Source organism: Schistocerca piceifrons, chromosome 7, assembly GCF_021461385.2.
Source record: "Schistocerca piceifrons isolate TAMUIC-IGC-003096 chromosome 7, iqSchPice1.1, whole genome shotgun sequence".
NCBI classification, from domain to species: domain Eukaryota; kingdom Metazoa; phylum Arthropoda; class Insecta; order Orthoptera; family Acrididae; genus Schistocerca; species Schistocerca piceifrons.
The window spans coordinates 184,458,075-184,485,063 of NC_060144.1; the positions used below are offsets into that span (position 1 = coordinate 184,458,075).

Consider the following 26,989-nt stretch of genomic DNA (forward strand, 5'->3'; position numbering starts at 1 on the left):
GACAAGGAGGGGGCAACATCCATAAACGACAGGTCAGAATCCGGTTGTGAAGTCGGGGAAGGGACCTCCGGTGACACCAGAGGCTCTTTGTCCCGGGACTTATGTTTCTTCTTCTTTTCAGGCTGAGAACGAGGAGGGCTGTGTGGCATAATGGAGCCAGCTGCAGCAAGATCAGGAACAGAAAGAGACCGGGCGACCTGGGGGCCGATAGACCGCGGCTCTCGCGGTCGCCGCGCTGCAGCAGACCTTTGACCTGGAAGGTGCCGGGAAGGGGCATCCCGGGAGAGGCGCCCTTGACCGGCAGACGCCGAAGGAGTGGGACACTTCTCCGGCTGGGGAGGGGGAGCAGCGCCCAGAGGAGAAGGTGTGGGAGCCGCAGGGGAGGGGGGAAGGAGAGGGGTCCGGGATGGGGGTAAGGAAGGGGGAGGAAGGGATGAAGATGTAACCAAGGCGTAACTAGATGTCATGGACACAGGGTGCAATCGTGCATATTTCTTACGGGCCTCTGTGTAGCTTAAACGATCTAGGGACTTATACTCCTGTATCTTTTTTTCTTTCTTATAGACTGGGCAATCTGCGGAACGTGGAGAATGACTACCATGACAATTTACACATACAGGAGGGGGAACACAGGGACTCCCCTCATGGAGTGGACGTCCACAGTCACCACAGAGAGGGTCCTGGGAACAGCGAGAAGACATGTGGCCAAAACGCAAGCACTTAAAACACCGCATAGGAGGTGGGATGTACGGCTTCACATCACAGCGATAGACCATAATCTTAACTTTCTCAGGAAGGGTATCCCCTTCAAAGGCCAGGATAAAGGCACCAGTATCAATACGATTATCTTTAGGACCCTTCTGAACACGCCGAACAAAGTGAACACTCCGCCGTCCGAGATTTTCCCGAAGTTCCTCATCAGTTTGAAGGATGAGGTCTCTGTGAAAAATCACACCTTGTACCATATTTAGAGACTGGTGAGGGGTAATGGACACGGGAATTGTGCCAAGATGGGTACAGGCACGAAGGGCCGCAGATTGGGCAGCCGAAGCAGTTTTTATCAGCAACGAACCAGACCGCATCTTGCTCAAGGAGTCCACTTCGCCGAACTTGTCTTCAATGTGTTCCACAAAGAATAAAGGTTTGACACTGGTGAAAGTATCTCCATCAGTCCTGGTGCAAACTAGATAACGGGGGAAAGGTTTTGCCCCTAGACGACGGGCCTGACCCTCCTCCCAGGGGGTAGCCACGGAAGGGAAGGCCGAAGGGGCAAGAGAAGCAGCACTTGAGGAATCAGTACCACGCAGAGAGACGGCCGCAGAAGAGCAGCCAGAGTTTTGGACCCTTATGCGTTTCATCTGCATAGCGTCCGCCCTGATACCACCCACTCCGATCAGGGGCTCTCCTCACGGGCGCCACCCAGCCACAGCAAGGGCCGTCTGGCACGGCGGCCATTGCCGGGAGTTCCGATGCTCCAGGATGACGAGCAACCACTCCAAGGCATGCATGAGGAGGTCACAGCTCAGGTATCAGAAGTGTGATCCCTGTGTGTTCAGGGGGCTCAACCAAAAGGGTACATAGCGACCCCACCACACGGGCTGGCTACCGTGCTGGCTATGCACCCTAGCATCAGACAACGACGTAAAAGAAAAGGTGGAATGTACTAGGAGGGCACACGTCGGAGACACTAGGTAAGGTGCTCTTCCCCAAATGGCTCACACTACGGAAGAGAAATTTTGGAATGGAGGTCAAACCCCAGAGGGGGACCAAGAAATGCCAAAAGGAGGAGATGATTACGCAACAAAGCCGGAGTGTAAACCCAACAGAACCAGGAGGATAGCGGGGGCCAACATAAGCAAGGACACCAATAGAGGGAGAGGAGAGGGCGAGGGGAAAGGGGTATGGAGGGGAAAGGAGGGGAAGGGAAAGGAAATGCAGCCCGGGAGAGAAAGAAGGCTGCAATGGCTCGGGGCCCCGTGCTCGCCACGCACGTATCCACAAAAGAGTTGTGGACCCCCTGGGGGGTTGAGCTTATAGACAGTGATAGTAAGAGCTTATGTTTCTATATGATACTGATCATCTGCAAATGTTTGATGGTGGAAAACAAAGCTGCATGCGTAGTCCTTGAGAATGTGTTAAGAGAGTCATGAATGTGACATAACTGAGAAGGAACTAAGCTATGAAGTTTTGATCTTTGTGTCCATTCTTCCTGCTGAAAGTTCTCCACAAAGCTCATTATCTTATATTACAACAAGCAATGACGTATTTCCCAATACTTTTATAAGTTTATAAGTACTCCTAACTATATCAGTAGCTAGAGGTGAAATGAGTTTTGAAAAACTCAAGTTGATAAAGACAAAGCTTACATCAACACTTCCTCAAAAACAAGTATGTGGACTGTCAACTTCAACCACTGATATCAAGTTTGGCACTGGATGTTGCTTGCAGTGTACTGCTGACCAAGTTTTTCTTTTTACATGAGAGATGGAAGCTTTTCATTTTATGTTTATACTTCTGAAGATTATCTCTGGCAGTTGAACCTGATTGCAGTCACTGATGTTTTCTTGCAGCTGTGACTGAAATGGTGAATTATGACTGGGTATTTCCATAGTACATCTGCCTGTATAGAATGATGAAATAAAACCAGTTGGTATTTTCTGTAGCCCTCATAGGCATCTCAATATGCAAATAACATTTTTTCACCAAAACTGAGGTTTTGCAAAATAAACAGTGTATCTAATATGAAAATCGCATCATACTTACCTAAAAGAATGCTGTATATTTACATCTCATTTATTAAATTATAGTATCAGAATGTACAAAAGCCTTCCAGGAGTTATTAAATGTGAACTCTGGTTACCTGCTTCTATCTATAACTTTCAATTTAACAGTAGAAAAATTACTACCATAAACTATCACACTTTCACAAGAAGAAATATAAATGTAGGCAAACAAGAAAATTAAGAAAATCAAATATTTTGGTCAAAACTTACACTTGCAGTTTCAGCATCAGCATTACTTTGTTTTTCCCTCAGTTTCTCATATTCTCTCTTATAGTAATCTTTTTCTGTCTGAAGTTGCTCAAGAACACCGTTTTCCATACATTTATCCTGAAAAATGTGTATGAAGAAAATAAATCCACCTGTATACACTAATAAAATACAATGCAATATGTATAAATAATAGAATTAACTTACTTCAAGCTGATTCTGCAAATCAGAAAGTTTTTCTTGCAGAGCTTCATTTTTTAGGCAGTATCTGTCTCTTTCAGACTGAAGTTTTTGTATTAACTCCTTTTGTTTTACAACAGTCTAAAACAAGTTTGAAAGCCAGTGTTAGAAGATAACACATTGAATAAGAAGATATATAGCATTTGCAAGCCCTTTTTAAGATATGGAAGGAAAGTGAAAGTAAAATGTGCATAAAATGTATTAAATAACACCAATAAAGAAAATAAAGCCACCTGTATACATTAATAAAATGTAATACTTATGTATCAATAAAAGAATAACTTACTTCAAGCTGATTCTGTAAATCAGAAAGTTTTTCTTGCAGAGCTTCATTTTTTAGGCAATACCTGTCTCTTTCAGACTGAAGTTTTTGTATTACCTCCGTTTGTTTTGCAACAGTCTAAAACAAGTTCGAAAACCAATATTAGAAACTAATGATGAATGATAGCATTTGCAAGGCCTTTTTATGATATTGTAAAAAAGTGAAAAAACTGTACATTTCAGTTTTTAGCAAGAACACTCCATTATTAAAATCATGCAGAAACTTGCAATGATTTCTGTCGGGTTCTGGACTGAAGGCTTCCTAGTTGATGAACCCATCATATTGTTCTTATTAGGAGATATTATTAGGTACTAAAGCAGCATCTGTCAAATTTGATTCAAGCGCACACAATTGCCTACGTTTCAGTGGTGGAAATGGGGACCTAAGCCTAAACAATACAGACCAGATGTTCCATTTGGGCTTGATATTTGTACAAAATAATTCTCTCTCTCTCTCTCTCTCTCTCTCTCCCCCCCCCTCCATCCCTCTCTTCTCCCCCCCCCCTCCCTCTTGTTCTATCTCAATCATATATCTCTTTTTTCTCTTCTCCTCCCACTTTGTATTGTGTCTTCCTCTTGTATTATTTTCTGAGTTTATCTCTTCTTCTGTACTCCTTTCCTGCAGTGAACAGTGACTTCCTCTCATGCATATTACAATTTGCTTTATTAAAAGATTTTTACATTGCACATGTGTTCCTTGATGCACTGTGGATCTCAAATTCCACTAAGACTTTTTTTTAATTATTACATTGTCAGGTTACATTCCCAGAATATTACGCCAATTACAGAGAAACCCCACAAATTGCTATTATCCCAGGTACTAATATTGTTTGGCATTTTTTATTACCGAACCTATAACACGTGAATGCATAACTATCATAAAACCAGCATGTAATCAACTATTTAATCTTTCAATGATGTCAAATGAAAATAGTGTGTTACATTAAACACAAAGTAAATGTAATGACTACACACTGAGAATGAGTACGTACAGAAGAGAACACACTGTCTGCTTGCAAAGTATAATTTCTAATATGATAGGGGATATCGTGTTTTCTGTGCCATATGCATATCCTTTCTTAACAAAAGTAGTCAATACTGTTTAGCTCCCAGTCACAGAATTCACATTTCCTTTATTGAATTACCTGTGGTTGCTTTGTAGTTTATGTTGTCTTCAGTCTGACAGCAGGTTTGATGCAACTATCCATGTTAGTCCAAACTGTACAAGTCTCTTTATCATTGCATAAATACTTCTTCCAACATTCACTGAAGCAGCTTACTGAATTCAAGCTTTGGTTTTCTTATATACTTTTTATCTTTCACAGATTCCTCCATTACCAAATTAACTGTTCCTTGATGCCATGGCAAGTGTCTTAATAACTCATCCCTTATTTTCATGTAGTTGATTCATAAAGTTCGTTTCTCCACAGTTCAATGGAGCATCTCTGCTTTAGTTATCTAATGAATGCATCTAAAATTCAGCACTCTACTGTAACATATACCTGGAAAAGCTCCATTACCTTCTTTGCAATACTGTGTGTTGTCCACAGTTCTCTTCCGCAGAATGCTGCACTACAGATAGTCCTCCAAAGATGACTCCCTCAAAATTAAATTTATATTTGATGTTACTTTTTTTTTTTTTTCTTTTTCAACAGAAATTTTCTTGCTATTCCCAGTCTGTGTTTTATATCTTCTCTGCTTTAAGTCATTATCAATTATATTGCAGTTCAAACAGCAAACCCATGTATTACTTTTAGAAGCATTCCCCACACATCGCCAAAATTAATTCAAATCCATTCTGTTCCCCTTCTTTTGCTTTCGTTGATGTCATCTTATAACTTATTTGCAAGACATTAGCGTGCTGTTCAACTGATCTCGTAAGTCCCTTGGTGTAAGAATTTCTATGCCATCAGAACACCACAGAATTTTTTCTTCTCTGAAAACTGCAATTCCTTTCAGTAGCTTACCCTTGGTTTCCTTCACTATTTGCTCCATGTACAAGTAAAATAACATTGAGGATAGGCTCAATTATAAAGTCCCTTTCATGTCCTATGACTAAAACTGCAGTTTGTTTTCTGTACAAGTTGAAGTTAATCAATCTTTCACTTCCCGTATTTTTCCCCTGATAAATTTAGAATTTCAAATAATGCATTCAAGTCAACTGTAAAAAACTTTCTAAAGCTATTAATACAAGAAATGTGGGATTACATTTTCTCATTCTACCTTCTCACTCATGGTGAGGCTGAACTGTTAAAATTCCTGGAATCTCTGAATACCTTCTCACAATTAAATTACACATGGTCCTATTCTGAATCCCACGCCACTTTCCTTGATGTTGATCTTGTCCTCACTGAACACCAGCTACACACTTCCATCCACATTAAACCTACCAACAAATAGCAGTACACATTTTGACAGTTGCCATCCTTCCCATGTTGAACATTCCCTCCCATACAACCATGGCATCTGAGGCAAACATATTTGTTTGGATGCAGACTCTTTACAGCAATATACCACCATTCTCACCTCAGCCTTCACTGCACATAATTACCCCACCAGCCTAGTTCAAAAGCAGGTTTCGTGGGCCACCTGGTCTGGAATGTATTAATCAGCTACTTCAACAGGGCCATGACTTCCTAAAATCATGCCCTGAAATGAGATCCATTCTGTTTGAAATTTTGCCCATCACACCTGGAATAGCTTTTTGTCACCCTCCCATCTCCGAAATATCCTTGCCAGGCTCTATGCTCCTTCTGAACCTGTCTCCCTGTAACATTACGAGTCAAGACAGCTGTAACGGAACTTGAATAGCGTAAAGTTATCGTTAAAAACGCACGCCGCGCAATTTGTTATGATTTGGTCGGTCATAATAGTAGTAACATGCTTTTGAATACAATTAAAATATAACGACGATACCTGTTTAGCGTTATTGGAAATAATATGTAATAAATTAATGATTAAGGTAGCCGATCCTATAAGAAGAGGTAAAATTGGGCATATTAACGTGTTTTGCTTTATATCGACTAAGCCGATGATACGGCGTCTTTTTTTTTTCCGTTTACTCTTAGAAGAAAAAAAAGAAAACCAGTAACGAAGTGCTAATTGTGCGTTGTGAAAAATATAGGGGAGAATTTTAAATAGCTACAGTGTATAATCAGACCAACAAATGGACATTCAGTTACGCGAAATAGCGGACAGTGAAGTGTGGTCATTAAATTGAGTACACCTACAGGGCGGTCAATTCCAGGATAAGTCTATTCGCGTCTCATGAGGCACGCGGTATTGAGACCGGTTTTTTTTAATTATATCACGGAGAGTGGGCTTCAATTTATAAAAAGGAGAAAAGCTGTATCATTATCATTGACTGTTGGTGTTATGCAACCAAAACTGTTCATCAAAGGGTTTCAGTGAATGAGTGGTGAATGCGAAATGAAACTGTGAACGAAGTTATGTTAAATAAAGCAGAAGAGACAAGACAGTTTGGTCGTATCTGTTATTATTCCATAAACCGTAACATGTACTCTCGTTGTACGGAGCCTTTATAGACGATCGTATGACAATTTGCTTTGAAGGGAACTCGTTACGAGTTAAGTTTTGGGGACCTGGTCAACAGGGGATAGTTCGTAGATCTTAACTACTGCAGCTATTCTGGAATCAGGTGCTACTGTGACCGTTGTGTGTTGTCTATGGCTTAAGGTCATCATAACTCATGCTCTAAGATCGACGCGCCTTTCCTCTTGGTATAACGGTGTCTCACGGTAACCACGACAACGCCGACGGCTTTTTGTCACCCTCCCATCTCCGAAATATCCTTGCCAGGCTCTATGCTCCTTCTGAACCTGTCTCCCTACCCTATGGCTCCTAGCCCTGTGACCATCCGCATTGTAAGACTTGCCCTATGCAACCTCCTACCATCACTTATAGCAGCCCTGTAACTGGTAAAACATATACTATCAAAGGGAGATCCACCTGTGAAATGACATGTCGTATACCAGCTGTTATGTAAACACTATTCAGTCTTTTACATCAGCATGACTACCATCAAATTATCAGTTACGATGAATGAGCATAGACAGAGGGTGGATACTGGCAACATGCAATATCCTGTTGCAGAGCATGCTCTCCAACATGGCATTCGTGACCTCAGCACCTGTTTCACCATGTGCACCATCTGGATTCTTCCCCCAAGACACCAGTTTCTCAGGAATCCGCAGGTGGGAACTAGCGCTACATCATGTCCTTGGTTCTTGTCACCCACCCATTTACATTAATTTCTTCTGCCCCAACATTTTTTTCACAGTAACTACTCTTTTCTTCACTCTGTTTTAGTTTCCTGCACCTTTCACTGTCTTACCTGCCTATTTTCCACTGCCCCCCTCCCACCTCTGTTACATACAATGATGCTCTTAGCTTTTCATTCTTATTAACTCATGCGTGATGATTAAGCAGTAATTTCTGTCTTGCATATTAATCTGTCTTCCACCTTTAAGTTCTCAGGTTTTCAAATCTTGTCTGATGCAGTCCCCAACAATCAGTCTTTCCTTCTCATCCCACATGTTAAGTCTCCCCCACCCTGAGGTTCTAGGTGACTTTTCCGAAATCTACCCCTCTTCCTAGACCTCTCCAGTCCTTTCCCTTCACCCCTCTTCCTTCTCCTTTAATCCTTCTGCCTTAAGAAGGAGCCACTGGCTCCAAAAGCTAGCCCAATTACAACCTCCTTTTATGTGTGTGCTCTGCCACCACTTGGTGAGTAGATTTTTTATCTATTCAATTAAATTATTTTGTGAAAAATTGATTGTTTTCATTGTCATATTCTAATATAGTTTGTATAGTTGGTGTTGTCTCTGGTGTTTCTACATTCCTCCACAGCCCAACCTCATCTCCCCCATCCTCCTATGTAAACTGCTACGATTCATTGTATTCTTCTGTAGATTATTTTGATAGTATTTTGCAACTACTCCTTATTCAACTGACAATTTGGAAACACACCTGTCTGTTCCTGGGTTTTTTGTATTCGGATTCTCACTTTGTTCTTGATGTTTGAGATTTCATCTGTCTCTCATATCCTGAATATCAGGTGAAACAGTTTTGTAATGTTGGTTCTCCTAAGGACCTCAATAATCCTGAAGAAATTACATCTATTCCACAAGCCTTTACACATCTTTCAGCATTTCACTAAATTCATTCCACAATAATGTATCACACAGTGCATCTTCATCTGCTTCCTCTTCCCATAATGTTGTTATCAAGTTTATTTTCTTTATACATTGCTTCCATCTTTTGGCCTTCCCTTCTTTGCTTAGTAATAGCGTGCCATCCAAAATTCTCTCTTCTTTAAAAGTTTCTTTAATTTTTCCTATACCAAGCTCCCTACAGATCCACAGTTTTGTATTTCTCTTCTGGTCAACCCTGCTTTGCCATTCTTTTCAGTTCAGTTTATTCTTTTAGTGGGGTTTATTTTTATTCTTTTATATTTGCTAGCTTCAGTTGCTGTGTTTTTATACTTTCTCCTTTCATCAATTAATTTAATATCACCCAAGGATTTCTGCTTGTCTTTTTGCTTAGTTATTCCTCTGTTGTCTTCAATGTTTCATCACCCACAGCTATTCATTCTTCTTTGAATGTTTTCACTTCGTATATCAGAAGATCACTGCCTAATGCTCCCTTTGAAACTCTCAATAGTCTCTGGTTGTTTCAACTTCTCCAAATCTTTTTTCATTTAGCTCCTTTTTGCAATTTCTTCAACTTCACTCTGTATTTTAGAACCAACAAAGTATGGTCAATATCCACATCTCCTCCTAGAAATGTTTTGTAGTTTTAAAATCTCTGTCTTGCAATTATGTAATCTATCTGAAACATTGTGATCTCTCCAGGTTTCTTCCGTGTATACATTCTTCCTTCAAAATTCTGAAACCAAATGTTTGCAATGATTAAACTGTGCTCCAGATAAGTTTCTATCAGTAACCTTCTCTTTCATTAGTTTCCTCAAGATTATGTTCTTCACCTACTTTTTCTTCTTTCTTTTCCCACTACCAAATTCCAGTAACACATCCAAATTAAGTTTTTGTCAATCTTAACATGCCAAACATTCTTTTCAACCTCTCTGTTATCAAGAGAACTAGTAGACACTTATACCTTTACTGCTGTGGTGCTAAGGCTTTGGGCTTATCTTAGCTGTTATCTCTTCATTATGCTCTTCATAGTAGTTCATAAGCATTTATATTTTCTTGTTCATTGGTAAATTTATTCCTGCATTATCCCTATTTGATTTTATATTTATATATGTTGTATTCATCTGAACAGACATCCTGTTCTTTCTGCAACTGCACTTCACTAAAGGCAGGTTACACCAGACTAAACACAAGTGAATGGTCATCAGAAAAAGAATTCTCTCTGTTATAAATGGTAGGTGAGTGTGAGCATTTGCTGGTGCACACTCATGTTCTGTTGGTTGCCAGCATTTTACTGGGGCATCAAAGGAAGTTCGTGTTCTCTCCACTTTGGTGCCGGTAATACAGAAAGCAATGATCTGCTGTCCTATCTCTGTTTCTCTTATTGAAATGAGCAACATGAGTGATGGAGCCATCTGAAGAGGACATAATGTCACTAACAGAAAACTACAGATAATATAGGTGCTTCTGCAAAATTCTGAATGAAAGGAAATATGAGTGGAAGAAAATTACCAAAGCACTCAAAGGTCCATCTGGGAATTCGAGAAAGGTGATAAATTCATTACATGCTTGCATCAGACACAAGCAGAGTGAATAAGCACACGCCTTGTATTTTTATTTTCTTAAAAAGGAGAGAGAGCATAAAAAATTTCTTTGAAAGTAAAGAAGTGTGAATACGTATCTATTATGCTGATTAAAACTAAAAATATTTGTGGTAGCTATAATTATATGGTCGGTGTATCACTTATGTTAGCAATTTTTTATGATAAAGATAAATGATTTTCCTGAAATCACAGTATCTGCTCTCTAACAAACTACACAGCAGATTTTATTACGTAGCCTATGCGACAGTTTGTATGTATATTTCAGATTTCATTAATCATATTTTATCGATATTATCTTCCCTATACAAAATTCAATAAAACCCTCAATATGGTTTGCATATATCACTGCACACATCAGAAACTACCTGAAATACAGTAGCTTATCGAAATGTGAAACAGGCACTACTGTAAGTGTCTCCAGTTGCCAACCAAAGAGAAAGTGCTAGCTTTTCTTCAGGTGATGTTTACCATCAGTAATTAGGGTTCTGCTATTAAATTTGCTCCTCAATGGTAATGAGAAGCCACCAAAAAGTGCCAACTGTTGTATAGGGACTGAACAAAAAACACTGAACTATGATGTGAAATGCATACCTGAACATAAAAGGAGATACCGGCCACACTTGAAACCTGCGCTGCTATATACGACTACAACCGGCACCTGTAAATGTCTTCAACACATTGCAAGTCTAAGTTGTGGTCAGAACACTGTTTTGTGTAGTTGTGAGTACATTTGGTTCAAGCTAAGTGAATTCAAATGTGGGAAACTTGTTGGTGCTCATACAGTGGATGCTTCCATGACCAAGGGACCCAAAGTTTTTGGTGCTTCAAGAGCCACAGTATCAAAGATTTATACCACATACAGGGAAAGCTGCAAAACATCAACCGCTAAGTCACACCATATATGAAAGTGTGTACTGAGTGATAGTGATGAACAGCCTTCAAGAGGGTTGTGGAGAAAAGGAAGAGAACAAAGCCGCAGAAGTCACTGCAGAACTGCATGTTGCACTCACGAACTCTGTCTGCACCAAAACAACATGAAGGAAACTTCCTAAGCATGGAACTGCAGGGTGAGCTGGAATTCCAGAACCCTTCATCAGTGATGCAAATGCCCATAACAGGAAAACATGGTTTCGAAGCCACAAAATCTGGGTTATGCAGCAATGGAAGGAAGTCATTTGGTTGGAAGAGTCTTGTTTCACACTGTTTCCAACTTCTGGCCAACAGTACATCACAGAAGTGAAACATGGTGGGAGGTCAGTGATGACTTGGACAGCCGTATTGTGGTATTCCATGAGTCCAACAGTTACTCTGCAAGGTCGCATTACTGCCAAGGATTATGTGATCAGTTTGACTGACCAGGTCCGTCCCATTTTACAACACTTGTTCTCCAATGATGGTACTGTATTCCAAGATGACAGGTGGCCTGTTCACAGAGCTTGCATCATCCAGGACTGGCTTTGTATGCATGAGGATAAATTGTCACATCTCCCTTGGGCACCACTCACCGGACATACTATTTAGCCTTTGTGGTCAACTTTGGAGAGCAGGGTGTACAATCGCTATCCCCTTCCATAACTGTTACCTGGACTTGCCACTATTTTTCAGGAAGAATGACTTAAGATTCCCTTGAAAACCATGCAGAACCTACAGTTATCCATTCTGAAACAACTAGAAATTGTTTAGAATGCCAATAGTTCTCCTGCACCGTGTTAGGCATGGTAATGTACTGCATTTTTGGCATTCCTTTGATTTTGTCAACTCCCTCCATGTGCAAAGTCTGACATTAAAGCTAAATGAAAGCTGGAGTTGCAATTCAGTAATGACCGTGCTACAACAACTTGTTTCCCACTTACAAACAAATCCAGACAACAAATTAGTCTTTTCCTGTGCCAATTTGTATATTTCATCAAAAACAGTGCGCTCACCATGCAAAATAATCCTCTCTGAATATATTAAAGTTTTGCATTGTGTTTCTAACTATGTAGTGTTTCATTCTGTGTGCTGATTATTCTTTTCTGTTCCCTCCCACATAAATGCTTGTTCAAAGATACAAGCCAACAGTAGTGAACATTGACGAACTGTCTGCGAATAGTCATTCACTTTCGTTAACTTCCATTTGCTCCAGTGTAAATGAGACTTTATCCCCACTATACCTCACACTTTGGTTCACGTACTTCTCTTTTCAGTTACTCTACTCTACCTATCTGATTAAGTTATCCACATTCTGAACTTCAGAATGCCAGAATTTTATGGAATATAATGGCTGTTATTTCTCCGTGCTCTCAGCTATATTACTGTACTAACATAGCAAGGCCATGTTGGCTAATGTTAAAGGGCCACATTAGTTAACGATGCGGTGAACTGTGCCTGTAACTTCTGAAAAGGCTGCTGCCCATCTTCGGAAAGCATGTATTAGTCTGGACTCTCCTCAGATACCCCACTGACACTACTGCACTTAAGGTTTAGCTGCATGCAAGTCTCCTCACCATGGCATTGTTCATGGTTAAAGGGAGGGTTCCCTATCTAAGGTCTTCAAATTCAATAGTCTAAACAGAATATTCTACAGTATTTAACTAGCTGAAATATGAACAATTTGCATCTTTAATTTCCTGAACTGTAAAAATAGACAGACTGCTGACACAACCTACAGGCACAATTATTATTATAAAAATATAAATGTCCTCCGTCTGGAAGGGAACACTATTATCTTCACCAGCCATCTCCTAGATTCACCAGTCATCTTACGTTTCCTGGTACATAAAAATTTATGTTACAATCTGGCATAACTGATATCCATAGCTGGATTCCGATAGTATAATAACTTGGTAGAGCGTGGGTCATATGCAAATACCACACAAGTGTGATAAATGCTTACATTAGACTAAAAGCAGTGCAAATATTTCCTACTTAAGGGGTAAACAATGATTTACGTTACTAAATTTTTAATAAGAACAGTCACAATCAGGAAGGCTAAATGGTAAACCACTTCGAAGCGTATTTTTTAACCTTTATGAACAATACTCCCTTTTGGCATCATGGTGGTGGCATGCACATCACAAGATACATCCTGATCGATGACCATTCAACCAATGCCAACAATTCACAGAGACTGGTCACATCTAAATGCAATATACTAATGTTACTCCTGATGGTGTCTCCAGTATGCTCAATAGCAGCTCCACCCAACACCCCATCCAAACATTGTTCGCCAAACCATTCTTAGACAATTCAAGAATGGTGTGTGGTGCATCGTCTTGCTAAATGTACAGGTTACCTGCTGGGTCCTGTTATGATACAAATGGATGCACAGGATCAGACAGCTGGTTTTGGTATTGTTCACTGCTGATACATTTAAGCTACACATCAAGGGGCCCCTTTCATCCTACATTATCCACAAGCTATCTCCAGCACATATATGAACAGTGCCCTGTTGGCAAGCAGGCTATGCACTTTTCAAGGCACTCTTATCTGCCAACAACTTGCAGAAATGTGTACCACAATTCATCAGTCTACATGACCCTTATCCATGCTTAAAGTATCAATTGGCAGTATTCTGTTCCCATGATTTTTTTTTTTTTTTTTTTTTTTTTGTACCCTGTGATGAGAAAAGGTATAAATGTGGAGTAGTTGCTTTCATACCCAGTAAGCAGATGGTGATTTCTGGTTGGTATGGTCACTCACCAACTGCTATTGTCCTACACTGACTTAAAGAGTTATTTCCTGCATTGTGCGTGATAGTCAACATCAGCCCCAGCCAATGTACCATACAGCTTCTCATAGCAGTTTCTCTTGCAACAGTGGTCACAGCTGAACCCAGTGTTTCCTCTGAATTGAGGTACTCAAGATAGACCTATACCATATCTTGTGAATGCCCAGAACATTTGCAACCTGAGATACGAACGTTCCAATTGTCTGGGCATTCATTATCTGGTTATGGTAAAAGTGTTGATATCACATAGCTTTCTCATGCTTTATATGACTGCCATGCCAACCATCAGTGCAAAATCCGATGACATCTATGTCATGTGAAATGCCAAAGTATGCCACTCGCTGTGCTAACAGGCAAGATCTCTTCTCCCCAACACAACTGCCATGTATAATTCAATTGGTCATGAGTGTGTGTGTGTATATATATATATATATATATATATATATATATATATATATATATATATATATATATATATATATATATATATATATATATCAATATAATGGAAGGAAACATTCCACGTGGGAAAAATTATATATAAATACAAAGATGAGGTGACTTACCGAACAAAAACGCTGGCAGGTCGATAGACACACAAACAAACACAAACATACACACAAAATTCAAGCTTTCGCAACAAATTGTTGCCTCATCAGGAAAGAGGGAAGGAGAAGGGAAGACGAAAGGAAGTGGGTTTTAAAGGAGAGGGTAAGGAGTCATTCCAATCCCGGGAGCGGAAAGACTTACCTTAGGGGGAAAAAAGGACAGGTATACACTCGCACACACGCACATATGTGCGTGTGTGCGAGTGTATACCTGTCCTTTTTTCCCCCTAAGGTAAGTCTTTCCGCTCCCGGGATTGGAATGACTCCTTACCCTCTCCTTTAAAACCCACTTCCTTTCGTCTTCCCTTCTCCTTCCCTCTTTCCTGATGAGGCAACAATTTGTTGCGAAAGCTTGAATTTTGTGTGTATGTTTGTGTTTGTTTGTGTGTCTATCGACCTGCCAGCGTTTTTGTTCGGTAAGTCACCTCATCTTTGTATATATATATATATATATATATATATATATATATATATATATATAATGGAAGGAAACATTCCACGTGGGAAAAATTATATATAAAACCAAAGATGAGGTGACTTACCGAACAAAAGCGCTGGCAGGTCGATAGACAGCGCTTTTGTTCGGTAAGTCACCTCATCTTTGGTTTTTATATATATATATATATATATATATATATATATATATATATATATATTATGAGGTGACTTACCGAACAAAAACGCTGGCAGGTCGATAGACACACACACAAACACAAACATACACACAAAATTCAAGCTTTCGCAACAAATTGTTGCCTCATCAGGAAAGAGGGAAGGAGAGGGGAAGACGAAAGGAAGTGGGTTTTAAAGGAGAGGGTAAGGAGTCATTCCAATCCCGGGAGCGGAAAGACTTACCTTAGGGGGAAAAAAGGACAGGTATACACTCGCACACACGCACATATCCATCCACACATACAGACACAAGCAGACGTATTTAAATTTTTCCCACGTGGAATGTTTCCTTCCATTATATATATATATATATATATATATATATATATATATATATATATATATATATGGTGTCCCAAAATAATGTATACATTCTTTGAAACAGAATATCTCTCTAATTAAAGGAGACAGAAATACAGTTTTTATGGGTAATAATTTAGAAGTTGGTGAAAAACATAACAAAGCTTTCTTTTGTTGCAAGATTGTCAACAAACATGGCACTATCATTCGAACAATGGAAATGGGTGCTAAAGTGTTACTGGAAAACAGAGAACGTGAGTGCGGTACGCTGACATTGGAGAGTTTAATTTGAAAAACCAAAATCGACAAGAGTAACAATTACAAGAATCAGAGATAAGTTTGAGGTTGAAGGAACAGTGCACGATATCAAAAAGGGACACAGTAGACAAAAGAAGTTCGACAGACAATGAGAGTGTTGATGCAGTAATCCAGGCATACACATGATCCCCAAAGAAATCTGAGGCAATGCTCTCATGAGACTGGGATCTGCAGAAGCAGTGTTCATAGAACTCAGAACTTTAAGCCTTACACTCCAAGACTTCTCCATGCTCTTAACGAGGGTGATCCTGATAGGTGAAGCAAATTTTGTGAGTGGTTCATTAACAGATGTTAAGAAGAGCAACGTTTTCAAGATCGAATTGTTTGGTTAGATGAAGCAACGTTTAAACTTGATGGAACAATTAACTGCCATAATTGCGTGTATTGGGCCAGAGAGAATCCATATGTAACTGAGCAAAGGCATGATAATCTACCAGGAGTAACAGTCTGGTGTGGTCTGTCTTCTAGAGTGTTAATTGGGCCGTACTTCTTTGACAACACTGTCACAGATGACTTGTACTTGGGAGTGTGGAGTATCCCACTCAATCTCCAGATTTAACTCCTCTAGACTTCTACCTACAGGGTACTCTCAAGAACACAGTTGACGCTGCGAGACCACACACAATGGATGATCTTAGAGAGTAAATTGAGTAACCCTGTGATGCTGTTCCATTGGAAACAATAAAATTGACATGTTGCTCAGCTGTAAGTCGTCGTCGACGGTGTATTGCGATGGACGGACACCAGTTTGAACATTTACCACCTTAAGCTGGACCATGAGGCAACCAACACCACTAAAACTGTATTTCTGACCCCTTTCATTAAAGAGATGTTCAGTTTCAAAGAGTGTATACATTATTTTGGGACACCCTGTATTTAACTTGATTGGCTGTTAATCACTAAAAAAGAAAAATCAGAGCAACACTGAAGACCAGTGGCATTAGCCCAAGGACTATAATTACCCATTTGTTTCTGCACCTACACTTATCAGTTAAGGAGTCAGGTTTTAGAAGATCTGGCCTTGCACATCACACTTTGAGTTGTTAAACCTGTTCATTTATCTGTAAAGTTCTTTTTTCATAAATATTTTCAAGAAAAATCAGTAATAATATAGTGTTATAGTTTTTTTGTACTTTTTAATGTAAAAGACTGAAAAGCAGTGAAGCTGTGGCATCCTACTGACTGTGTCACTGCAGTCACATCAATGCCTGACCTATAGTACTCTTCACTGCTGCTTTTCAAATTCCTGCAAGCCAGTTTGTCTGCAAAGGTAACTTTAGATGACTGTAGGTGAGTGGCTGCCTATAAATTCTGTTATCCTCTAACCGTTCTCTCCCCACCCCCCCACCCCCCCCCCCCATCCATTCCTGTCCCACCGTAAAACCACTCACTCCATCACCACTATTAGATATGACATGGATTAGCTCCCAACACTTATTACAGATGACAAATAATTCATATGTCAGGAGGTTGCTTGTTAAAGCTTTAGTTCAGCTTGTAAATGTTGCACACAAAACTTCCTCCCTGGATATATTTGCAGAGCTGTTTTTCTTGCAGTTTTCTTACAATATACAGTAAAATATTCCGGAGGTAAAATAGTCCTCCATTCGGACCTCCGGGCGAGGACTACTCAGGAGGATGTTGTTATCAGGAGAAAGAAAACTGGCATTCTACGGGTCAGAGCGTGGAATGTCAGATCCCTTAATCGGGCAGGTAGGTTAGAAAATTTAAAAAGGGAAATGGATAGGTTAAAGTTAGATATAGTGGGAATTAGTGAAGTTCGATGGCAGGAGGAACAAGACTTCTGGTCAGGTGAATACAGGGTTACAAATACAAAATCAAATAGGGGTAATACAGGAGTAGGTTTAATAATGAATACAAAAAAAATAGGAATCCGGGTAAGCTACTACAAACAGCATAGTGAATGCACTATTGTGGCCAAGATAGATACTAAGCCCACACCTACCACAGTAGTACAAGTTTATATGCCAACTAGCTCCGCAGATGACGAACAGATTGATGAAATGTATGATGATATAAAAGAAATTATTCAGATAGTGAAGAGAGACAAAAATTTAATAGTCATGGGTGACTGGAATTCGAGAGTAGAAAAGGAAGAGAAGGAAACGTAGTAGGTGAATATGGAATGGGGGTAAGGAATGAAAGAGGAAGCTGCCTGGTAGAATTTTGCACAGAGCATAACTTAATCATAGCTAACACTTGGTTCAAGAATCATAAAAGAAGGCTATATACATGGAAGAAGCCTTGAGATACTGACAGGTTTCAGATAGATTATATAATGGTAAGACAGAGATTTAGGAACCAGGCTTTAAATTGTAAGACATTTCCAGGGGCAGATGTGGACTGACCACAATTTATTGGTTATGAACTGTAGATTAAAACTAAAGAAACTGCAAAAAGGTAGGAATTTAAGGAGATGGGACCCAGATAAACTGACAGAACGAGATGTTGTAGAGTGTTTCAGGGAGAGCATTAGGGAACAATTGACAAGAATGGGGGAAAGAAATACAGTAGAAGAAGAATGGGTAGCTTTGAGAGATGCAATAGTGAAGGCAGCAGAGGATCAAGTAGGTAAACAGACGATGGCTAATAAAAATCCTTGGGTAGCAGAAGAGATACTGAATTTAATTGATGAAAGGAGAAAATACAAAAATGCAGTAACTGAAGCAGGCAAAAAAGGAATACAAACGTCTAAAAATGATATCGACAGGAAGTGAAAATAGCTAAGCAGGGATGGCTAGAGGACAAATGTAAGGATGTAGAGGCACATATCATTAGGGGTAAGACAGATACTGCCTACAGGAAAATTGAAGAGACCTTTGGAGACAAGAGAACCACTTGCATGGATATCAAGAGCTCAGATGAAAACCCAGTTCTAAGCAAAGAAGGGAAAGCAGAAAGGTGGAAGGAGTATATAGTGTGTCTATACAAGAGCGATGTTCTTGAAGACAATATTATGGAAATGGAAGAGGAGGTAGATGAAGATGAAATGGGAGATATGATACAGCGTGAAGAGTTTGACAGAGCACTGAAAGACCTGAGTCGAAACAACATTCCATTAGAACTACTGATAGCCTTGGGAGAGCTAGCCCTAACAAAACTCTACCATCTGGTGAGCAAGATGTATGAGACAGGCGAAATACCCTCAGACTTCAAGAAGAATATAATAATTCCAATCCCAAAGAAAGCAGGGGTTGACAGACGTGAAAATTACCAAACAATCAGTTTAATAAGCCACGGCTGCAGAATACTAATACGAATTCTTTACAGATGAATGGAAAAACTGGTAGAAGCTGACCTCGGGGAAGATTAGTTTGGATTCCGTAGAAAAGCTGTAACACGTGAGGCCATACTGACACTACGACTTATCTTAGAAAATAGACTAAGGAAAGACAAAACTATGTTTCTAGCACTTGTAGACTTAGAGAACGCTTTTGACAATGTTGACTGGAATACTCTCTTTCAAATTCTGAAGATGGCAGGGGTAAAATACAGGGAGCAAAAGGCCATTTACAATTTGTACAGAAACCAGATGGCAGTTAGAGTCAAGGGGCATGAAAGGGAAGCAGTGGTTGGGAAGGGAGTGAGACAGGGTTGTAGCCTATCCCCAATGTTATGCAATCTGTATATTGAGCAAGCAGTAAAGGAAACAAAAGAAAAATTCAGAGTAGGAATTAAAATCCATGGAGAAGACCTGGAAGAGCAGCTGAACTGAATGGACAGTGTCTTGAAAGGAGGATATAAGATGAACATCAACAAAAGCAAAATGAGGACAATGGAATGTAGTCGAATTAAATCGGGCGATTCTGCAGGAATTAGATTAGGAAATGAGAGGCTTAAAGTAGTAAATGAGTTTTGCTATTTGGGGAGCAAAGTAACTAATGATGGTCGAAGTAGAGAGGATATAAAATGTAGACTCGCAATGGCAAGGAAAGCGTTTCTGACGAAGAGAAATTTGTTAACATCGAGTATAGATTTAAGTGTCAGGAAGTCGTCTCTGAAAGTATTTGTATGGAGTGTAGCCACGTGTGGAAGTGAAATGTGGACGACAAATAGTTTAGACAAGAAGAGAATAGAAGCTTTCGAAATGTGGTGCTACAGAAGAATGCTGAAGATTAGATGGGTAGATCACATAACTAATGAGGAGGTACTGAATAGAATTGAGGAGAAGAGAAATTTGTGGCACAACTTGACTAGAAGGAGGGATCGATTGGTAGAACATATTCTGAAGCATCAAGGGATCACCAATTTAAGTATTGGTGGGCAGCGCGGAGGGTAAATATCGTAGAGGGAGACCAAGAGATGAATACACTAAACAGATTCAAAAGGATGTAGGTTGCAGTAGGTACTGGGAGATGAAGAAGCTTGCACAGAATAGAGTAGCATGGAGAGCTGCATCAAACCAGTCTCAGGACTGAAGACCACAACAACAACAATAACAACAGTAAAAAGCTTGGATGACATGCTTTTACAACAGTGGGTTTCTTATCTTTACAGTTTTTAAGACCAAAACCTTTTATCATTTTTTATAGATTCAGCATATGACTAACAGGGCAATAATTTGACATACTCTTCTAATACTGCGGTATACTCCATAATCTTTTAAAGTGCTTCTACATAAATCCCTTCATGGCAAATTATGTTTTCTTTTCTATATTTAGACAGCTGTTCTTTTAACTTCCTCAAGCATAAAAGGAACATCAGGCAACAATTACTGTATACAGGTTCATTTTGTCTTTCACTTTACCATGTGCTTCACTGACATTTATCAATTTTTCACCTGTGAATATACACCTCACTCATAACCTGTCAGAGTCTATTCAGCTTCTGATCAAGGAAGCATTACCTTTAATGCATTCTCAAAGTACCAAGGAACACATTACCTGGTAATTTTGCAGAGATTAGCCCAAATTAAGAGTTTGTGCTGATCTGTGCAATTTTCCCCAATATGTTTATTTTTGTTCTGTTTATTGGGTTACACTTACACTATTGTACTTTCCAATCTCAACATATTCGTGACACCTTGCCCTCACCTGCGATCCAGAAAATTTTGGGTACACTGGTCTCACTGAGAGCATTTTAAACAGAACACACACACTGTAGAGCTCAAGTGAGCTTTCAGTTCCCTGGTAAGTTATTTTCTAGGTGTATGCAATATCTGTGTTACCTAAATGGATGTGAAAAGTTATTTTGCGGGAGTGTCAATATTAAAGCCTGAGCCTCATGTTATGAGTCATTTTAAGTTGTGTTTACCTTAGAACATATGTTTCATTTCTTTTTTTCATCTTCAACTACTCCAGTTTTCTCGCAGAACTGTGACTGGCTAGAGTGACATTTGTGCTGCTTTCTAAATTTGCTTAATTATTATCTACTACTACTACTACTACTACTACTACTAGAACAGCATGTAATTGTTCATTTTCTCAATTTGTGCCCTCTGACCCTCACTGAAATTCATTGCCAGTTGAGTGAGACACTTGGTGACGGTGTCACAGATGTGTCGAATGTGTATTCATTGGTGAGACAGTTCAAAGAAGGCAGAATGGCGTGTGACAGTAAACCAACACAATCTCTGCCTCACAATCACTGGTCTGATGACATGATTGACTGAATGGAGAAAATTACTCTGGAGGATAACTGTATGAGTGTGAAACACATTGCCTCCAAATCCAGCATTTCTGTGGGGTCTGTGGACATAATCTTGTGTGAAGACCTGAATATGTGCAAACTGTGCTCCAGGTAGGTGCCATGATCACTGACAGATAATCACAAGGCTGCACACATGGCCTGTTGATGATGGCATGAATGGAACTTTTCAACAATTGTGACATTGGATGACACAAGAGTGCCACTTTCAATTCAGAAACAAAGTGCCAGTCAGCTCAATGAAAGCACTGTCACTCATCATCATGAATAATATTTCGACTAAGCTGTGCTAAAAAAATGATGGGGGCATGTTTTGCAGCAGTGATGGCATAATCCTTATACATTGCATTCCAGAGGGCACTACAGTGAGAGATGCATCCTACACCAAGATGTTTCAAAGAACAAGCTCCTTCCAGCATTGCGTGAAAAATGCCTGGAAACATCTGCAGATGTTCTTTTCCACCATGACAATGCATCAATACCATGGGAGAATGCAAGATTGAAATGTCTCCATAACAACTTTGATGTGATTTTTCACGCCCCTTCTCATATGACCTGGCTCATAGTGACTTTTGGCCATTTTCAATTATGAAAGATGCATTCCATAGTCACACATCCACTATGCTGCTACTGTGTCAGTGCTTTTCCAGTGGTCAAACCAGACTCCTAAAGAAGTGGCCACAGTGGCCATGGAATCACGGCATTAGAATTACAAAAATATTTATGACTGCAATGAGATTAGGTCAAGAAGTGACAAGTTTCACAGTTTTCATGTGATCAGCTAGTGAGAATAAAACTGGCAATGTTATAACTTGAATGCACCTCATTATTATTATTATTATTATTATTATTATTATTATTGAGTGAAAGTCACAGCCAGAGACTGGATTCTGGCGAAGAGGATTTATAAAATCTGTTTCCTGTTGTAGCAGAATTTGAAACTGTACTATCCTGGTTTGTTCAGTTTTGGCAACAAAATCATTTTCAGCTTGCATTCACGTGTTGAAATATCATGAGAGCACTGAAAACATAGGTTTGTTATCAGAAGTTTTCCTGCTGAATTCTGAATTTTATCTATTACAGCTTGTTCAACACATGTCTATCTAATTTTCAATTTATTTATTTATTTCAATTTCTGTAACATCACGAGGACATGGAATGTGTCAAATTGTACAGAGTTCAAATAAAACTTACATGACAATATTATGAAAAGGAAAGTTGCCATGCACCATATAGTGGAGATGCTGAGTCGCAGATAGGACAATAACAATATGATGCAAATAAAATATTTATTACAGAAAATATGCTGAATTAATGCAACATTAAGTTTCGTTATGATTGGATGAGTGATGTATCCAGGAAGCAAAGTTATGCTAAACATTAAAATAAATAAAAACTTTAATACAAAAACCAAATTTTCAGTTGTCTATGATAGTGCCCAAAATAAAATGAGAGTGGTAAAAGTTCAAACTTAACATATACTTGAGAAGACAATAAAGATGAAAAATGCGATACAGACATTGTATATTATACTGTTCTTGAGGAACAACAAAATCTGCCTTTTTTAATAGAATTTGATGGTTTACACAATCAAAGGCCTTTGAGAAATCACAGAAAATACCTCCTGTCGACAGCTTCCAAAATTTGATCTCTGACATAGGTACTTTGAATGATGGCCACTGCTGTAAGGAAAATTCACTGGTATGCTACCCTTCTCTAGCAACTAAATTAATTTCTTTTAAATATATTAACATTACTTACCTGTGCCAACTCTGACTCAGTTGCCCCATTAGACTTTGTGCTTCGAAGTGGCTCCTGTTCTGTGCGCCAAACATTATCCGCCCTTAAATTAGCGGCATCTCTTTCGGCAGCCATCCTTTGTGTTGGTCCACCATTTGTAGATGATGAACTTCTTTCATCTGGTGACACTTCTCTTCCTGATGGAGCTTGTCTGTTCTCAAACTCAATCAACTTTTGTCTGATACTTGCATTCTCCTTATTGATTCGATCAATTTCTTTATTCAGATCATGTTCTAAATGGAAAGAGGAACTAAAGGTACTAAATGGTTATTAGGGAAACAGCCAAAAACTTTATGACTATAACAATCAAAAACAGTTTTATTAGTATTCCACGAAGGAAAGTTATCACCAAAATAAAACTATAATCATATAAACACTGGAGGAAAACTGCATACAAATCAAAGAAAATGTAACAAAAATGCTAATAATTGGAATTGGAGGTTCTTTCCTCTGCTGTAAGAGGAAAAGAGAACTGAGAAACTGTACTCTTTAATTGTTAAACATTACGAGGTCAAAAGGTTATAGGTAATGGAGATTCTGCAGGACTGAACTACAGGTAATTTGATGAAGTACCCTAAAAAAGATAAACAAATATCCAGTCACATACTAAAGACATTTCAAAGTGGTGCAAGATCCCCTTTCCCCCCACATTTCTAGTCTGATGGGCCTCCTTTGCCTCAGGATCCATCAATAAGCCTATTACCTCCAATCATTCTCCCTCATTTTTCCAGATGAAGGACCTCTGGTTCAGAAAGACACCATTTTCTGCACATTTGGTTCATGTTTACTTTTGTTACCTAATATGTAAAAGATTTAATTTTAGTTTCTTATGATTTATTATCTGTATAGAAAATATCTGAAATAGAAAAAAAATAATAAAATATTTTAAGGCATTTAAAACTCAACAGAAGGAAAATCAGGAGAGCAAAACAGAAACAAAAGTTTGTGGTCACAAAAGAAATTGCACACCTCCACTGCTTAATAGGTGTAAGTAATACTAACTACTTTCTCTTTTAAAGTATTAACATTACAATGGAATTTTATCTGGAAACTAAAATATGATTAATACAGAAAAACCTATGCCACATTTTGGGATTTTGGATACCCACATGGTAAGATGAAAAGGTAGCAGACTGCTAAGACACAAATGCATGTGCCCAACACAACTGAGAAGAAATGAAGTCCTGTACAGAATACACACAAAAATGAAATGTAAAAGTTGAGAGTAATAATAAATTAGGCTCAAACAGCAATTAAATGGTCTGCAGTTTTAATGTAACATGATCATTTTTGAGGTTTCTAGTCTCATCTTCAGTTGTACATGTAAACAGTTCCCACATCTTGACAAGGACTTTACATTGTTGATAGAACTATGGCAACAAAGTGTCATATGGTAAATTGAGAACAAGAATAAATTTGCCTCAATACAAAGTATAGTGAAGCTGTAATTAATGACCACCTAATGAATCTTTGTGGGAAAAGTGTAAAGTCATAAAAAATAGTTGTGGTTTTGGTGCCAAGAATTTGATAAATGCTGAACAGGTGTGTGAAAAAAGTGAATGTTAGGGCGATCAAACATACTGAAATATCGCTGACTCAGCTAGGCACTAATGTAGTGTACAACTCAGAGTGTTACTATAGTACATGATATTTGTGGTTTTTCATAATCAAAAGTTTGTCTCTCCAAGAGTTTGGTGTTTTAATGTGCTATTAGGTAGTGAAAACATTTCTGATACAAATGAGAAGATGTATGACTTTTTAAAAAAAATACTTTCTGCAAATGTGAATGTTAATAATGTAAGTTAAAACATGCAAGCAATGAATATGTCATTGTTCAATGGTGTATAAATGTGTAATTTACATTTTCTTAAAAGTCCAGATTGCACGTAAAAAAAAAAAAGTGTGTGGGGGTGAGTATTAAGTCACATTACAAGTGCAAAATTTTGCATAGCAAAGTGTAGAGGTCCAATGTAAAAAAAATAAAAGAGTAAGAATAAATTGGGCTCAAACAGGAATTAAATGTTCCGCAGAATGATCAGTAATTTATGTCTGTCATAAAGAAGTAAATTTTACAAAAGCTTATTAGGGCATTAATTACTGATGGAAATACTAAATTATTTATCACTTAAAAACTTTTTAAAAAGTTGTTCCTGTATAATAAAATTAATTGCAATTGATTTTATAACTAAGGGACGAGATGTAAAAGGGTGGAAAAAAATATGGATACACCAAAAATCAATACATTACCATGCCTAGTATGGTGTAGGAAACCTGCAAACCCAAACAGCTTCTTCCAGTCGTCTTGAGATGGATAAATACAAGTCTAGTTTTCAAGGCAATCTTATACCATTCCTCCAGCAAAATTGTGGGAAATTCAGGTAACAATGATCATGCACTCTTCTCTGCAAAGCAGACCACAAATACTCACTAATACTGAGATTTGGTGGCTGTGGTGGTCAGGGGAAATGCAACAATTCATCCTCACCCTCACAAACCCAGTCCTGTATGATGCAAGATGTGTGAACAGGGTCCCTGGTATCTTTGAACACAGCATCATGATGGCAGACGAACATTGTATCGCAGGATGGGCACGATTACCCAAACTGGTCACATAATCCTTGGCAGTAATGCAACCTTGTAGAGCAACCATGGAGCCCATGGAATACCATGATATGGCTGCCCAAAGCATCACTGAACTCCTACCACATTTCACGCTTGAGATGTAAACTCAGCCAAGAGGTGGAAATAGTGTGAACAAGACTCATCAAACCAAATGATATTCTTCCATTGCTCAATAGTCTAGGTTTTAAGGCTTCACCACCATGTTGTCCTATTATGGGCATTTGCACAATTGAGTGGTTTTGGAATCCCAGTTCGTCGTGCAATGCCTTTTTGTCATAATCTCTTGTCTTTTTGTCATGATCATCTTCTATGACTACCCACCATGATCACTCAATACACACTTTTCTCTGTGGCAGTGGATGGTGTTTTTCTGCTTTCTCTGCATATGGTACAAATTTTTGACGAGGTGCCTCTTCAAACACTAAACACTGTGACTACCTTGGTTACAGAAGCTCCCACCGTAATAGCACAGGCAATTTGACCTCATTCACATTCTCTTTGCCCCTATGTAATGTAGCTGGGATTCCAAAACCACTCAGTTGTGCAAATGCCCATAATAGGAAAACATGGTGCATACAACACTGTTCTGAGCATGACTAACACTTGCAAGGTATGGAGGATGTTGCACCAGTGCTGTTCATGGTCAAACAACACAGCTCAACCTTCAGACTTGGCTAACACCTCCATTTATATCAAAGCACACATTTCTCGTTGCATTCCACATTTTTGTCCAACCTCTGTGTTAACTGTTGAAAATTTATAAACTGATACGTGGCAATAGCTGAATAGTCTGTCTTTGTTTTTGTCTCAGGGTTTCATCATGATTGATGGCTTACAAATAATATACTACATCAAATGAAAAAAGTGTGTTTTAACTACAGTGACAGAAAAAACAGCACCACTTAGAAAGAGCTGTGTGACGTACACGAAAGTTAGTATGTCTTTTTCTACACCTCAAAGATAAAGT

At 38.9% G+C, this 26,989-nt stretch overlaps 1 protein-coding gene across 1 annotated transcript in view; it reads right to left on the bottom strand.

The window, feature by feature from the left end:
* LOC124804893 (centrosomal protein of 135 kDa-like) overlaps positions 1-26,989 on the bottom strand; it is a 412,291-nt gene that overhangs the window by 291,938 nt on the left and 93,364 nt on the right. The window contains exons 8-11 of the mRNA XM_047265266.1: positions 23,362-23,633; positions 3,517-3,630; positions 3,198-3,311; positions 2,994-3,110 (exon numbers count right to left, since the gene is read on the bottom strand). Coding sequence (XP_047121222.1) covers positions 2,994-3,110; positions 3,198-3,311; positions 3,517-3,630; positions 23,362-23,633 — 617 coding nt within the window. The remainder of the gene's footprint in view (positions 1-2,993; positions 3,111-3,197; positions 3,312-3,516; positions 3,631-23,361; positions 23,634-26,989) is intronic.